At 44.9% G+C, this 18090-nt stretch overlaps 1 protein-coding gene across 3 annotated transcripts in view; it reads right to left on the bottom strand.

The window, feature by feature from the left end:
* Nucleotides 1-18090, bottom strand: part of LOC147887541 (Regulator of chromosome condensation (RCC1) family protein) — a 63232-nt gene that overhangs the window by 14971 nt on the left and 30171 nt on the right. For all 3 annotated transcript variants that reach the window (XM_087394555.1, XM_087394556.1, XM_087394557.1), the window contains exon 2: nucleotides 12573-12728. In XM_087394555.1, the coding sequence (XP_087250681.1) occupies nucleotides 12573-12728 (156 nt within the window). The remainder of the gene's footprint in view (nucleotides 1-12572; nucleotides 12729-18090) is intronic.

Here is an 18090-nt window from a genome sequence, read left to right as displayed (position 1 = left end):
AGATGGCTCCCACAGCATCTAGTCCAAATGAAGGGTTCACATAAAAGGTCTGAGAGAAATCTAGGCTTTCACACAAGCAATCTCTCCCAACACTTCCTTCACTCTATTAAACACTGCTTCACAATCCTCACTCCATTGCAAAGGTTCTTCTTTCATAGCTTGTTGCAAAGGATACAACAGCTGAGAGACTAAATGTATACTTCACATTCTGCACAAAAGTCTGCAACTGTTTAGATGTAGAGGGAGCTGGAAGTAAGATAAGGGCTTTCACCTTCTCTGGATCAGGCTCAATGCCATTTTGAGATACTATATGTCCCAATAACTTCACTTTAGAGCATCCCAAATGACACTTCAGTGGATTGAATTGTCCTCCTGCTTCATCCATTCTGTGGAACACTTGATCCAGCCTCCATGCATGCTCTCTCTTGGAACTGTACACACATATATCATCCAAAAATGCTGTCACAAATTTATCAATGAAAGGGGCTAACTGTCACCACAATGTAAATATCCTAAGTCAAAGTACAGTTGACCATTTATTTGATCATAATTAAAGAGTTTTATATGTGTTAATTACGGTCAAAGAGTCATTTTAATGGTCAAAGGATTGACTACGGTCAAAGATACTTGACTCTAGTCAAGTAAACCTGACTGCGGTCAGAGAGTGTTGACCTCGGTCAACAAGACTTGGCATGCGCCAAGAGGGGTTAACCCCGGTTAACCAAGATGTGACAACCTCGGTTGGAGAGACTTGGCTATAATTAAGGCGCCTTGACCTTTGGTCGAAGCTCTTTAATTATAATCAAGAGTGTTGACTCCGGTCAACCAGAGAAAATATATATATTTATTTATATATATATATATTTGTTTAGATGTGCACATGTGTTCAGTGGGGACGCCCACCGTGACTAAGATTAGTCCACAGTGTGTGATTTGCATGCAAAGCGCTAACAATTAATGGGTACCATGGTGGTGCGCTTTAATTAATTGTTGCAGGTACTAGGAAGGATTATTTTTCCTAAGCGAAATGGGGGCCTGACAAGCACCTAGGAAGCGGCTCGTGTGACCGAGAGCTTTGAAGACTCCAGAATGGCCCTTAGAGGCTTGTAAAAGAATTTAGTCTAGATTTTAGACAAGTGGCATGTTGCCAATTTGAATAGAGCTTGAAGCTCTTGTAAAAAAAGGATTTTTCTTCACGTTTGGAGAGAGAGATCTACGAGACAGCTCTATGCTGAACGTCTGTAACAGTTTTTCTGCTATGAATAAAGACCTTCGGGGGGGTCCAGCCCGACAATTTGTCCTGGGCCCTAGTGTATGTTCAGAGAGAGGGAGTGAGGGAGAGCCTTTGGAGAGTTAATTTCCGTCGTAGAAGTAAAGCCATAGCTGTCTTTCACAGTCAGTTCGGTTTTATCTCCAATTGGGTTTTATTGGTATCAGAGCTTGGCTCGTCTTCTTTTTGAAGGGGGTGACGATCTAAAGCTATGAAGGTTAGCGTAGCAATTTTACGCTGAAACACTTGGCCCGTTTGACGACGTTGCTGGATATGGCGCTGAGCTTCATTATCCGCTGTCTCACGGATGACACTAGCGGAGTGTAAATATTGCAGTAACCGAACGACTGTAACTTTGGGGCTTGAAAGCCACGCAGGACCTGCCAACAGATGCCCATGGAGCTTTTGAAGAGGCCAACCAAGGCGCAACAGATATAAGTCGGGCTTTTTCCTTCACGCGACGAGATGTCTCCATGTTAGCGTAAGTCATGACGCAATAAGCCTCACCACTCCAAAGTTCTTTTGGAGAATAAGAGTATGCAGAAGACCTCGCGACGGATGGTCTCCAAAAGGCTGGCTGACGAACCTTCACGCAGAGACGCAAAAGCCCACGACGCGCGATGGACTTTGAGGCGCGATGCTCTAGACGATTCGCCTGTGCATAGTTTCTCAGCCAAGGTTCAATCTTAGGCTCCTGTTGACGTGGCATTGGACACGTGGCAGAGGTCTTGCAAGGTGCTGATGTGGCACACGTGTGTAATCTGACACGTGGCAGGTGACGTGGCAGACACGTGTGGATGCTGACGTGGCAGTACACGTGGCAGACCGGGCAATTGCTGACGTGGCAGTACAGGAGGCAGTCAGCTCAGATGCTGACATAGCACTGACACGTGGCAGACAGGTGGTAAAACTGTGGTTAGTGTAAGTCTGGTTAGCTGGACTTTGATCAGATGTCCAGTTAGTTGGCTCAACCAAACCAGACCAGAGCAGAACCAGTCTGGTCAGTTTGACCAGACAGTAACTATCCAGTCACAGACTAACCAGACCAGAACCAGTTAGTCTGGTTAGAGTAACTAGCAGTTACTCCATCTGGTTACTGTTCTTTCAAAAAAGAGTTGCAGAGACAGTTTTGCCATCAATGCCCACCTATCTGGTAATCATTTTACTGTCAGAAAAGTAGCAGAAAACCAGAGAAAAGCAGAGAAAACAGAGATTTGCAGAAAAAGGAGTATGCATGCCTTTGAGCAGTAAAAAGAGGGAAAAACAGATGCCTTTTGAAGCCATCTGCAGCAGCCAGAAAAGGGCAATATAGTTGATGATGCTTTGGCAACCGTGTGGGCACATGCCTTGAACTGACAGCCAGTACTGGCATAGATTGTGAATGCAAAACACCTCTTGTTGAGGTACCTTTTCTGTTGGAAAAGCAAAGGTAGTGTGCATTAGTTACTTGCACAGTGTGAGAAAAATCTGCAGATCTCAGAATATGGATCAATCACCTATCCAGTGGGATTCTCAAGATAGGGATGTGCATCCAAGACAGAGGAATGTGCCGCAAACTCAACAAGAATTTGAACAAATGGTACGCACTCGTATACAAGAGCTGGAAAATTTAAAAAGGGATCCCAGGGCTCAGCATTTGTTTCCAGCAGAAGCTATGCCTAATCCAGTATATGACGTGCCAATGCCAGAGGCACACTCTCGTGTACAGTCTGAGAGAGAGAGATCTCATAGATCTCATAGGAGACGGTCCCATAGTAAAAAGAGATCGAGGCGTCATCACCGATCTCCTAGTCCATCACTGTCTACCTCGAGTTCGACTTCTGTGTCTTCTTCTTCCTTATCAGATAAACCATCCAGGAAAAGAAGGAAACACGAGAAGTCTGGGAAGAGAAAGTCTTCCAAAGCGACCAGGGAATTTAAAGAGGGAGGAAAATCTGTCAAGTTTATGACCTACAATGGACAGTATGGTCATACAGACAAAGCATTGCAGTTTATCAGACAGTTTGATGCTGCATTCGGTACAGAAAAATTTTCAGAATCCTCCAAATTAAGAATGGTCAGCTTACACTTGACAGCAACGGCTAGTGCATGGTGGAGTGCACTGACCACAGATGGGTCAGCCCCAAGGAAGTGGAAGGGCTTCAAGAAAGCCTTCTACCAGCAGTTCATGCCTAAACAGTTTAGAGACCATGTTCTTCAAGATTGGGACAGCTTGCACACGGATGCAGGAGATACAGTGGACGGGTACAACCAAAAGTTCTGGGATGCTTATTTGCAGGTTGCACCGTTCAAAAAGATCTCCAAAGGTACCCAGATGAGAAAGTACAGAGCAGGTCTCACTCCAAGAATTCAGGCAGTAGTGAATGCTTTGGGGGCAAAGAATATTCAAGATCTTATGCATTCAGCCTCAGTAGCGAGTCTTGTGCCGCTACAAGATCCATCTACAGTGCCATCCTTGCATGCAGGACGTGCTGATAAAAAGAAATCTGATTTTATAAAATCAGAAAAGAAAGAGTTCCCCAAGGCTGAAAAGAAAGGGTTTCAGCCTCAGAAGCCGAGGGGTACTCAGTTCTCAAAGACCTATAAGGGCAAATCTATATTCACCCCTGAACAGATAGCGGAATTCCGTAGAGATGGGAAATGCTTCAGGTGCGGTAAAGAGGGGCATGTGGCTGCCCAGTGCCCAGAAAAGCCTTCATCATCGAAGGGAAAAGAGGCAGAGAAGCCACGAGGACCGCAAAAGCCAATGGCGGGGGGGTATTCCTGATATACTGGGTCATGCTTTGAACCCAGAAGAACGAGAATTGCTGCTATCATGGGGCAAAGTTAGAGACCAGCAAGCGCTAATTTTATTTGATCCAAGGGCTACTGATAATTTCATATCAAGGCTGGGAATAAAGACGGAAGAGTTAGGCAGGGCTTTGGATGCCGATCAGATGTTTTGTGGGAACCCTGTGCCAGTTACTCCCTTGATAGGGAAGCTCCGTCTACATGTTCAGAGTTATGTGGATCAGGAAGACTTCTTCATTTCTCCACTGAAACATTATGATGTAGTTTTGGGGATGCCTTGGTTTCACCGCAAGGCAGTGAAGTTGACTCTTCCTGAAAGAGTGCTGGAATTTGTGCATAGGGGGAAAAATCAGCGTGTAAATTGCCAGGAATAAAGGGGACACTATCCCCATTGTATCTGATGTTTCATGCGGTAAAGCAATAAAGTCTGCAATTTCTGCGTACATGGTTTTTGTAAAAGAAAAAGAGAATGATATGCATGCTGAAATGAATGATGCAGACAAAGATAAGTTTCAGTTTTTGGTAAACTTTAAAGATTGCTTTTCTGATGTTTTGCCAGGGGAGTTACCCCCAGAGAGACCAGAAGATCATCAGATAGAGTTAATGCCTGGTAGTGAGCCACCAAACAGACCCCCTTATAGAGTCAGTGCGACTCAGAGAGAGGAGATTATGGCTCAGGTACAGGACTTGCTGTCCAAAGGCTTGATTCAGCCCAGCTCGTCTCCTTTTTGTTCCCCTGTACTGTTAGTACAGAAGAAAGATGGTTCATTCCGTATGTGCGTCGATTATCGCGCACTGAACAAAATGACCATCAAGAATAGATTCCCTATTCCGCGTATTGATGATGTCTTGGATCAGTTAAATGGAGCTTCAGTTTTCAACAGGATAGATTTAAAGAGTGGCTACCACCAAGTGAGGATACAACCTCAGGATGTGCATAAGACAGCATTCCGCACAACATTCGGGTTGTATGAATACTTAGTGATGCCTTTTGGGTTGACAAATGCTCCAGCCACATTCAATAGAATGATGGATCGCATCTTCCGGAAGTACAGGCATTTTACGGGTACTTTCTTTGACGATATCTTAGTTTTTTCTAAGACAGAGGAAGACCACAGAGAACATCTTGCTATAGTGTTTCAAGAGCTGAGAAATCATCAGCTCTATGCAAACAGCAAGAAAAGTGAGTTCTTCTTGGGAGAAATCCATTATCTGGGGCATATAATATCCAAGAATGGGATACAAATGGATCCAGCGAAGATCCGTGCCATTCAGGAATGGCCAGAGCTGAAAACTGTGCATGAAGTTCGAAGCTTTTTAGGCTTGTGTTCTTACTACAGAAGATTTATCAAACATTTTGCTGATATCGCAGCTCCATTACATGATCTCACTAAGAAAAATGCAGCCTTCACCTGGGGATTACCACAGAAGAAAGCATTCAATACACTCAAGGAGAAGTTGACTACAGAGCCTATTCTGGTAGTCCCGGATCTTTATCAGTCTTTTGATGTTGATTGTGATGCTTGTGGAGAATGTGTTGGGGCTGCATTGCATCAAAATGGTCATGTAGTAGCCTATGAAAGCAGGCGACTTCGGGATGCGGAAAGATATTTAGGAATCTATGAGAAAGAGTTATTGGCTGTAATTCATGCCATCCATACATGGAAACACTATCTTTTGGGTGCAGATTTTACTGTTAAAACAGATCACCAAAGTCTGAAATACTTTTTGACTCAGACCAAACTTTCAGAGAAGCATATGAAATGGGCAAACATGCTGTCAATGTACCATTTTCAGATTGTCCATACCCCAGGAATTCAGAACAGAGTGGCAGATGCCTTGTCCCGAAGACCCCAGGTCAATAATGTAACTATTGCTTATCATCAGGACCTGGAAGGCATGAGGGAACAATATGCTCATGATTCTGATTTTGGTGAAATTTTACAGCAAATGCAAGAAGGGCAATCCACCAGTCACTATTCCCTGAAAGATGGGTATTTAATGAAAGATGATTGCCTATGCATCACCCAGGAGATGAGGAAAAAGATTTTGGGGGAATGCCATGCACCTCCCTATGCTGGACACAGAGGAATTACAGCAACAACTCTAGCACTAGAGAGGTATTTCTTTTGGCCAGGAATGCGGAAAGATATACATCAGTTTGTTACTGAATGCCTTATGTGTCAGAAAATGAAGTATGATAGACAGAAGGCACCTGGCCTACTTATGCCTCTTCCCGTGCCTCAGGCACCATGGGAAAATATTACAATGGACTTTATTTTTGATTTGCCGAGATCAAAGTCAGGGAATGATGGGATTTGGACTATCATAGATAGATTCAGCAAGCAAGCTCATTTCATTCCGGTTCGCAAAACCATAAAGGCAGATCATATGGCTAAGCTGTTCATGGCACAAATTTTTAAACATCATGGTATGCCTAAGTCCATTGTTAGTGATCGAGATCCCAGAATGACCAGTCTATTCTGGAGAGCTTTATTTGATAACATGGGGACGAATCTGAATTTTTCTTCTTCTTTCCATCCCCAGACAGATGGTCAAAGTGAAGTAGCAAATTCTACCATTTTGGATATGCTGAAATGCTACGTGGGTGACCAAAGTTCAGACTGGGAAAAGTACCTACCGTTAGTAGAGTTTGCTTACAATAATACAGTACATAGCTCTACAGGGAAAGCCCCTTTTGAAGTCATATATGGGAAGGTGATTTTTCCACCTATATTAAGGACTAAAGATGAAATATTTGCAGCTGATCAGTTTGTGAGGGACCTCCAGACAGATTACAGCCAAGTCCGGACAGCAATTGAAAGGTCTCAAGAGAAACATAAAAGAGCTGCAGATAAACATAGGAGACAGTTGGATCTCAAGGAAGGGGACTGGGTACTTTTAAGGTTTGAAAAAGCTAGGCTCCGCAAGTTTAAAGGCAAACAGAAAGTGTATGCAAAGTTATCTCCCAGATACTATGGCCCTTTCAGGGTTACAGAGAGAATAAATGAGGTTGCATACAGATTAGCATTGCCAGAGCATTGGAGGATTCACAATGCATTCCATGTGAGTCTTCTAAAGAAATTCCAGGGACCAGAGCCTACAGAACCAATATCTGAAGATCCACCAGAAGTAGATGAGCTGGAGGAAGTCCTTCAGCCAGAGCAAATTGTCTATCATACTGTACGTAAAGGCCCTCAGGGTAAGGAATTTTACAGGTATCTTGTAAAATTCAAGAATTATACGGCCCTAGATGCCAAGTGGATGGACGAAGACATGTTATCCGATCATCCACAGCTTTTGGATGTTTACAAGGAAGCTTTTCAGTTGAGGTCAACTGAATAGAAGCCGAGGGGATGTCACCACAATGTAAATATCCTAAGTCAAAGTACAGTTGACCATTTATTTGATCATAATTAAAGAGTTTTATATGTGTTAATTACGGTCAAAGAGTCATTTTAATGGTCAAAGGATTGACTACGGTCAAAGATACTTGACTCTAGTCAAGTAAACCTGACTGCGGTCAGAGAGTGTTGACCTCGGTCAACAAGACTTGGCATGCGCCAAGAGGGGTTAACCCCGGTTAACCAAGATGTGCCAACCTCGGTTGGAGAGACTTGGCTATAATTAAGGCGCCTTGACCTTTGGTCGAAGCTCTTTAATTATAATCAAGAGTGTTGACTCCGGTCAACCAGAGAAAATATATATATTTATTTATATATATATATATTTGTTTAGATGTGCACATGTGTTCAGTGGGGACGCCCACCGTGACTAAGATTAGTCCACAGTGTGTGATTTGCATGCAAAGCGCTAACAATTAATGGGTACCATGGTGGTGCGCTTTAATTAATTGTTGCAGGTACTAGGAAGGATTATTTTTCCTAAGCGAAATGGGGGCCTGACAAGCACCTAGGAAGCGGCTCGTGTGACCGAGAGCTTTGAAGACTCCAGAATGGCCCTTAGAGGCTTGTAAAAGAATTTAGTCTAGATTTTAGACAAGTGGCATGTTGCCAATTTGAATAGAGCTTGAAGCTCTTGTTAAAAAAGGATTTTTCTTTTCACGTTTGGAGAGAGAGATCTACGAGACAGCTCTATGCTGAACGTCTGTAACAGTTTTTCTGCTATGAATAAAGACCTTCAGGGGGGTCCAGCCCGACAATTTGTCCTGGGCCCTAGTGTATGTTCAGAGAGAGGGAGTGAGGGAGAGCCTTTGGAGAGTTAATTTCCGTCGTAGAAGTAAAGCCATAGCTGTCTTTCACAGTCAGTTCGGTTTTATCTCCAGTTGGGTTTTACTAACACTTCATCAATATTCTCCTGATACCATGCCGGTGCATTCTTTAATCCAAATGGCACTACTATGTAACAAAAGCAACCCCAGGGTGTGATAAAATGTAGTTTTGATTTGATCTTCCTCTACAATTGAAATCTGGAAGTATCCAAAATATCCATCACACACTGTATTTTTCATATCCTACCACTCTATCCAATATATCATCAATAAAAGAAAGAGGATAAAGGATAATGATTGCATTTTGTTATCGCATTGAGAGGTTTGTAATCAATGCATACTCTCCATCCTCCTGTGTGCTTAGGAATGATTACCACTGGACTGCCCCAATCTGAATGCTCCACTGGATATATTAGCCCAGCCTTGAGCAACTTATTTAACTCCTTTCTCAGCACAGGCAAAAGCTCTCTGTGTATCCTCTTCAACTTCTGAAAAACAGGCCTGCTGCCTTCTTTTAGCTCAATGTGCATTGGCTCACATCTGAAACCCCTGATCTCTTCATGTGAGGTAATAAACAGCTTTGGATACTGATGAATAACCTTCATATACTCCTCCTCTACTTCCTCCAAACTGGAATTCAGCATGGACAGCAATATCTCTTCTCTCTCTGTCTGGAAAGGTGGGGGTTGCATCAAGTTATCCATATCTTCAAGCTTACTCTCCTCCTTAACTTCTTGTATCTCTGCTGCCTACAATTCATATGCATCAGACTCCTTCAACAGAAATGATACTTGTCTTTCCTCCTCAGATGTAGTACTTTCTTCTTCCGTCTCACTGTCTGACTCCTCTTCCATGCTTGTTTCTTCTGGTTCTTCTTCTATTTCTCGTCTGCTGCTCATATCAAATTTCTTGGCCTTTCCCTTCTTATTATGCACTGTAATTGTACCCATCTTCCAGTTTTGTATTGCTTCAACCTGTCTGAGCCAAGGTCTGCCCAAAATCAGCGGGTATGCTCCCAAACCAGCAGGCATAATGTGGCAATTAATGCAACATGATACTCCAGAAGCATCCACTACTACTCCCATGCATATACCCAGACACTTCACCTTCGCATGGTTTGCTAATCGGAGCCTAAAATCTGAATGTACATTCAATTTTAGCCCCAACCTCTCCATACATGCCTGAGTCATGACACTTATCTGTGCACCACCATCAACATATGCCTCTCCAACACTCATACCCCCACACCATGCATCCACTGCAGGGCATAAATCTGGAATATCTTCTATAGACATCATCTCCATCTCTCCTCTTGTAGGTTCCTGCTCATTACTTTTCCTGGGATTAGCCAACTTCTTCCATTCTCTCTTGAGCTTCGGGCACAAACCAAGTAACTGTGCAAAAGTTATATTGGCTGTCCTCCCTTTCAAATCATTCATCAGTGTGTATTCCTCCTGTCCTTGACCAATATGCAAATCTGAATTTTATAATGTTTCCTGGGCCTCCGACTCTTCTTTTTAGAAGATTGAGAACTGAGATCAAACTCCACATGCTTCCCTTTTTTTGCAGAGGGTCCATTTTCTCCTATTGCACTCCTTGTTCTCTTTGCCACTGGCATGATCTCCGGAATAGTCTCCACCCTAATCAAGCTGATTGCCTTCCCTTTTCCCTTATCTTCCCATTTGACTCCACTGGTAGAGGGCTGATTCAAATCCTTCACTTCCGCATTAGAGTCTCCTAACCTATCATTTGTCTTCTGCATTATAGGATAAACTTCTCCACCTACTCTTGCTGATTTATCACAATGAGGGCTGATATGTTCCCACTCTCCACAGTTCCAGCACTTCACATTGCTCATGTATCCCCGTCCTCTATCTATTCCAGCTGAATTTCCTTCACTCCCAGCCTGTACATCTCTCCTGTTATTTTGCACACCTCGACCTCTTCCTCTTCCTACAGTCTCCATCCAATTCAAGCTGAGTGACTTCATAAGCTCTACAGCATCATGCAAGTCCTTCTTCAGGGAGTCATCCTGCATAGGAACAGACACCGGCTCTCTCTCTGCATAAGCCTTTATTACTTCTGGAGTTCCAATCAGATTCTTAGGCTCTTCTTGCATGCCAAGCTGCCTCAGTCTCTGGACTTTCCATTCCTTCTCCCTGGCCACTCTGACAGCATCCTCAAAACTATCCAAATTCTTCAACTCCACTTTCAATCTGAGTGTAGGCTTTAGGCCAGCTATAAAACGATCATGCTTGATCATTTGAGGTGGTACCTCTAGAACAAGAGCTTTACACCATAAACTCCATAACCTCCCAAACTAAATTAGATACTAATTCACATCTTGCTCTTCCTCCTACCTCACTTTGCACAGCTCTTTCCAAACTTCATTAGGGCTCTTGGCTTGTGCAAACCGTGCAAGGAAAGCTACTCTCACCACTGTATACTCCAGATTTTGCTGCTGAGGATGAGCAATCCTGAAGATAGCCACTTGAGTCTCTAGCCATGCTTTTGCATCTCCCTGCAAGCAATAATTCATGATCTGAAACATAATCTCAGGGGTTGCCCTATCTTTCATAAGTGCTGTAAATTTCATCTTTTCCAGAAACCTTACTGCATTCTCATACGGCATCCCCCAATACTCTGGGAAGGCCTGTGCCATCCTCACAATCCTTCAACTGCCACACCCTGGCCTATCTCAATCACAACAAAACTAGAAAGCAACAACCAAACACACTATTGAAGAAGCTCATTCTGCATCCGAAGAGCATTCTTTTTCCTGCAGGCAAGCACTTTCAGAGCTCTCTGCACTCTGGGACGGAGTCGGATCGCACGTAGCTGGACTTCAATGCATCTGTCCTTCCTGTGACCACACTCTCCACACCACTCACACTGTATCACTCTCATGTGTGGATTTCTCCCCATTGCTTGCAACACAACTCAGACCCACACTGCTCTATCATCATATCTTGAGAGTCCCTGCAAACGTATCTACAATCTCAAGAAAATATCTACATCAGTGTAGAGTTTTTTATGAGAGTGTCTATAACTCAAAACCACCATCAACTAGCTATGTACATAGCTATGCACCTACCCATCAGCATGCAACAAGTGAAAAACATATTTACATTTTTATCCACACATCGAGTGTTGGTGTCTCTTCTTTCTTTCTTTCTTTTCTCTCTGTCATATGAGATATATGGATATGAGTGTGTAAACAGTATTTTTATTTGAAAATCGTGGAAATTCTAATATCAAGTTATTGAATTGGAAAGTACGATTCTGCACAAGCACGACTCTAGCAACCATGACATAGATTAGAGAGCTTTCTTGTTACAGCCAACTCCCCGTAGTGCAAGACTTCCTCAAGGCCATAAATGGACCAATCTCGTTACTCTCCACATGCTGGCCTGAGAATGTTGGATTCAGTGCTACCAACTCGATAGGAGGGAAACTCAAGCAAACCTGCTTGGCAGCTTGGCAAGGATTATGCCGTATCAAATGCACCTACACAATAAACAGAAAGTTGACCCCAGCATGTCTATAAAGAGTGGACAAGATCAGGAAGGAAGTGATCGTTGGGGCCATGATCTTGAAGATCGTTGCTATCTTCTTGTGAGAAGTCTATCTTTGAGAAAGTCCAACCAATTGGAACTGCAAGGCTCTACATGATATCTGATTTACAGCTATGACAAGATATCAACATTTATTGGCAAGTGTTTGAAAGGGGCATCCCAAAACCAAAACTTGCCCTATCGACTGTGCCAAACAGCATCTCTAGCGGTTATAGAAGTTCATTTTGTCATGAAAAAACATTATGTGAGACCACCTAAAATTCAAAATCAGAAAAAGAGGATCCGGCGATTGTCAAAGCTGTGCAGGTTCAGTGACATGACAAGAATCAACTAGACTAGGATCCATATGCATGTGTTTGCAAATCCATCCAGGCCTTCAAGACAGAAACAAGCATCAAGGCCATTCACATGCACGTGCATGTGCTTGAGCAGTTTTAACTTCCCAGATCCACTCAGAAAAGACAGCAAATATTTCTACTCAACTATCCTCCTTTACCAAAGAATTGATCACAATGCACGAGATTTACATGCCTAAAAGCAAAAGAGAAAGAAATAAGTTAACGTTTAGCAGATATTTATTGGATGTAGAAGATAGCCATGATATTTCAAAAACAAGCAGATTGACCCTCTGTTTTCACTATCTCGGAAACAAGTTCAGGAAAATTACAGCCTTAGCTATGCTGATATCCTGAAGATTGAAGGATACCTGAAACAAATGCTGTATGGCTCCAGCCAGCAGAGACACTCTGGATCTTGACAGACTGCAACCCCTTTACCAGTGTTGGTTCACTAGTGTTCCTACCATCTCCATGACCAAGTTGACCCGATTGATCATTGCCCCATGTAAAAGCTTCTCCTTTTTCTAACAGAAGAGGATCAACAAAAAGAAATTTAATGCAAATGCAAATCCAAAGCTTTGATTGCTTACGTTAATGCAGAACTTCTTCAAACATGAATGAATACAACAAAGTTGGTGTGTGTGTCTGCAAGATCATGTACATGCAATGGTATGTGTGCAAGCAATCTCAAGTGTGTAAAAAACAGCTGCATATGAGCCCACAATGATGAACTATGAATAATAATAATAGGATATTGCTGTGAGAAAGAGAGAGAGAGCTGAAAGCTTAGTTGCAAAAATGAGTATGAGAGTGATACAACTCAAGGAGTGAGATAAGGTTTTGTCCTCGTGACAAAACCTTAGTAGTCACTAACCATAGTTAGTGGACTAACTGCGGTTAGGGGGAAAAACCTCTTAAAGAGGGAAAAGTGCCCCTAACTAGCTTATTAAATTACATTGGTCACTGCTGAATTATATCTATAATTCTAACACCCCCCTACAGTGCCAATGTCATGTACAAGGATGATTAATCACCAAACGGATATAAGTTCAGGACACTGCGAAATGCCTCAAACTTTTCACGTGGAAGTGCTTTGGTGAAAATATCTGCAACATTGTCATGTGTGGACACAAAGATCACACTGATCTCTCCTGCATGCAACTTCTCTCTGACGTAGTGATAGTGAACCTCAATGTGCTTCGTGCAAGCATGAAACACTGGATTCTTTGCCACTGCAATGGCACTCTGACTATCAGTGAGAATTGGAGAAGGACCCTCCAATGACAGATGAAGATCAGGAAATAGACGACGCAGCCAGACACATTCAACTGTCGCTGTGAAAGCTGCCCTGTACTCAGCTTCACATGATGAGGTAGCCACTGTAGATTGTTTCTTGCTTAGCCAAGAAATGCAAGCTTTACCCAAAAAGAAACAATTGCCACTAGTGGACTACCTAGTGTCATAATCACCAGCCCAATCTGAATCACTGTAGGCATGCATCTGCAAGTCACCCCCCTTGGGAAATAACAAGCCAAAAGACTTCGTGCCCTGCAAATAACGGAAGATGCGCTTAACTATCTGCCAATGCATAGTTTTTGGGCTGTGCATATACCTGCTCACCTGAGATACTGCAAACTGAATATCAGGTCTAGTGTTGTAGAGATAAATGAGGCATCCAACAGCCTGACTGTAAAATGTGGCATCAACTGATTCTCCTGCATCATGCATTGTGAGTTTCAGCCCCGGCTCCATGGGAGTGGCTATGGGCTTACAATCATGCATGTTAAATCTGTCCAAGAGTTTCTGCACATACTTGGACTGAGACATAACAGTGCCACATCTCTCTTGAGAGAACTGGATCCCCAAATAAAAGTGAAGTAGCCCCAAATCTGACATGTTAAAGTTGGTCTGCAAATCAGCTTTGAAATCTGCAATATTATCTTCATTGGACCCTGTGAGCAGTAAGTCATCGACATAAAGAATGATGACTAAAATTTCCCCCCCATCCTTCTTGATGTAGAGGGTGCTCTCTGTAGGACTATTGTGTGCAGCCCCTTGCTGGTCAAAAAGGCATGAATCTTGGCATACCATGCAGGAGGGGCCTATTTCAGCCCATACAAAGCTTTATTTAGCTTGCATACCTGAAGTGCATTTTCTGAAATTTCAAAGCCTGGAGGTTGTTTGACATAAATCTCTTCCAACAAGTCTCCATTTAGGAAGGCTGTTTTAATGTCCAACTGATGAACATTCCACTCAAAATGTGCAGCCATTGCAATAACAGATCGGATGGTGGTCATCTGGGATGTAGGAGCAAAAGTCTCCTCATAATCTATGCCCTTTTTTTGAGCATAGCCTTTGGCAACCAGCCTTGCCTTGTATCTGTCAATGGAGCCATCTGGCTTCCGTTTCACCTTGAAAACCCATTGTGTACCAATGGCATGTTTACCTGGTGGCAAGTCTACGACATCCCAAGTCTAATTTTTCTGAATGGACTGCAATTCATCGTGCATGGCATTCATCCAATGCACATTGTCCTTTGCTTCTTCGAATGTTGCAGGCTCCTCCTCATCGAGAAGAGTACCTGCATATGCTGATTCCATTGAATTAGCACCTTCCATGTGCCTTACTGCACTACGAGTCCTGCCAGGTAATGGAGCATCAATCTTACTCTCCCTGAGAGTCTATAACAGCCAATTTGGGACTGTTTTTGCTGCATGTATGTCTGCAATTTCTTGCTAAACCACCTGTTCCACTGCCTGTGGAGGTGGCAAGACATCCTGTGGCTGAACTGGAGCATTGGGAGGTGGCTGTAAATTTTGATTTGCATCAGAAATATCAGCAGAGGAACCCAAGGCAATGGGTAGTAACCCCTCAAAAACATCCTCTGAAGAAGAAGGCATATGAAATTCAGCCTGAGTGTGAGCTGAATTTTCTGTAAATATCACATCTCTACTGACAATGATCTTGCGTGTAGCAAGATTGTGTAGCAAGATTGTAGAGATGGTACCCCTTGCTTTCTGCACTGTACCCAACAAATATGCACTTAATTGCCTTATCTGACAACTTGTGCCGAAATTCAACTGGCACATGAGCATATGTAAGGCCTCCAAAGACACGGAAATGATCCACTGAAGGCTTTCTCCCATTCCAGACTTCATAGGGAGTTTTTGTTTTCAAAGCCTTAGTGGGAGACCGATTTAAGATGTAGTTGGCACACATTAGACCTTCAAGCCAGAATTTGTGAGGCATGTGTTTGCTTTTCAGCATACATCTGTCCATCTCCATAAGAGTTCTATTTTTCCATTTTGCTGAGGGGTCAGCCTCACTATGAGCTGATGCACAATACCCTTGCTTTTCAGAAAAGCATCAAAATCTGCAGACAAGTATTCCCCACCTCTATCTGTGCGCAATGTCTGTATCTTGAGTTCAAATTCATTTTCAACCATGGCTGAAAAGTGTTTAAACACCATGAACACTTCTGATTTGCGCTTCAGCCCAAAGACCCAAGTGAAATTGGAGTAATCATCAATAAAAGTAACAAAGCCCAATGATGGAGTCCTCATGGGACCACAGACATCACTGTGTATAAGCTGTAATTTTCGGACAGCTTTAACTGAACCATCCTTTTTAAAGGGGAATCTGTGCATCTTGCCTAAAATGCCCCCTTCACAAGCATGTGGAGGAGGTATCTCAAGAGGTGGCAATGCATCAACCATAGAGTGCTTCTGAAGTGTCATCAAGCTGTTGTAATGCATGTGGCCATATCTGGCATGCCATAATTCTGCATTCTGCATGGCAGCAGTAGGAGTAGAAACTGCAAAAGCATGGGCTGCTCTTTTCTCAAAAAGATCAAGCTGAAAAAGCCCACGCAGCAGAGTACCAGATAATCTCAAGGCATAATCATTTTCTCTATCTCGGACAGCACATTTGTCATCCTCAAAGATGACCTGAAATCCAGCCCTGTTAAAAGTGGACACTGAATGGAGATTCTTGGTGATACCAGGCACATACAAGACATCTGAAAGTCTGAAAACTGAGCCATCAATGGCGGTAAGCTCAACTTCTCCTATAGCACGTACTGAATATGACGAGTTGTTGGCACAAGTGACTTTCTTACCAACGGGAGGTGGATGCAAGGAAGTGAAGAGACACTTCTTAGAAGTGATATGCTTGGAGGCACCACTATCAAAATACCAAGTATTCACTGTTTCATTGACACTAAAAGCTGATGCATCCATGGAAGGATCATAATTGCAAGTCAAAAAGGCATATGTATCATCATTACAAGTGGCGCAGTTCTCGCTCCTGCGAACTCCCTCCCTCCTCCGCTCCCGTCTACCCCCCCCCTCGCGCTGCGCGGCCCTCCCTCCCCTCTACCTCCTCCCTCACTGCCGCTTCCGCGCGTCCCCCCCTCTCCGCCCGTCGCTCCCCCCCCGCTCCACTCCTCCCTTCCTCTCCGCTCCTCCCCTCTCCGCATTCACCCCCCCCCACCCACCTCCCCCCCCTCGCGTGGCACTACCAACCCCCCCGCCCCCTCCTGCCCCTCCCCGCTAAGGCGCTACGCTGCTCCCCCCCCTTCCCTCCCCTCCTCACCTCTCCTCCCCACCCCCCCTCGTGTGGCGCTGCCACACCTCCCCTTCCCCTTCCTCTCACCCCCCTGCGCTGCGCTGCCCCCCCCTCTCTTTCTCCTCCTTCCTCCGCCACCCCCTTCGTCACCACCTCTCTCCCCCCCCCGCTTCCTCATACCTCTCCATCCCTCCCTCTTCCCTCCCCCGCCTCTTCCGTTTCCTTCCCCTTCCCCCGCCTTGGAGCGTTCGCAGTTAGTCAATGCGATATGGCGGCCACGTGCCCGGAACCGGTGGCCCAGACGGACCCCCCCCCTCCTTCAGCCTATCGCGTAACATTGACAGAGCACCAGGTCTCCTTGGTAAAGCAGGCCGCCACGGACTTCTCCCAAACATCCGTTTATGGGAGAGTCATTGGCTACTCCCCTTCACGAGCAGACATCAGGGACTGGTTGCAGTGCACCCTGTACCTCGAGGACAGTCACATCAAGGAGGTTGCACTCATGGGACGTGGCATCTTCTGGCTCAAGCTCTCCTCGGCACAGGCTGCAAGCGATATGGTCAGGCGATCCCCTACTTCTGTGGGTGGGAAGATCATCCTCATGGTCCCATGGTACAGGGGTTTCAGTGTAGCGGACTTCGATGCCCGCTTTCGCATTCCTCGCCATCCAGTTACCCTTATCTTCCCAGGTCTCGCAATCGAGCTTTGCCCGATCATCAAGGACCTGGGGGCGCACTTTGGCTGGCCTATGCAGGACACCTACGTTGATGCGGCGGCAGCCCAAGGGGTGCCACGTGTCAAAGTGGCAGTCCTTGATCCGCAGAGCATCCCCTCGGAGTTCGAGATCGAGACAGACACAGGTGTGGTGACGTAGCGCATTCTGGTCACTGGTCGCCCAAATCAGTGTCTGAGATGCCATGGCTTCGGGCACCAGGCGCGCTCATGTCCTCGCTTCACGGGTACAGAACCTCAGAAGGCCCCCGTTCAGGCAACTCAGGATCCCCCCCACCAGTCAGCGACATCCCCTCCCGAAGGGGAAGGCTGGACGGAGGTCGAAAGAAACGGAAGGGAAACAAAGCAGGACCCAAAAAACCTGCCCATCTACAGCAAGAGCGCCCCCCCTGTGGTCCCTACTCATCAGCAACCCGGTAAGGGGAAGGAGAAGGGAAAGGAGAAGATCAGCCAGCCTCCCCCTCATCCTTCACCCCGCCCTCCTCCCCCTCCCCCCTCCTCCTCGATTCTCCGACCCCCACCCCCTCCAGGATCCCCCCCCGCACCGGTGGTTTCCACTCCACTTTCTTCCTCGAGCATGATCCAGGG

The sequence above is a fragment of the Dipteris shenzhenensis genome, chromosome 23, assembly GCF_047967505.1.
Source record: "Dipteris shenzhenensis isolate YYH24624 ecotype China chromosome 23, Dip_SZ_1.0, whole genome shotgun sequence".
Lineage (NCBI taxonomy): Eukaryota > Viridiplantae > Streptophyta > Polypodiopsida > Gleicheniales > Dipteridaceae > Dipteris > Dipteris shenzhenensis.
Note: the sequence above shows the minus strand (reverse complement) of the source record. Positions and strands in the feature narration are given on the sequence as shown.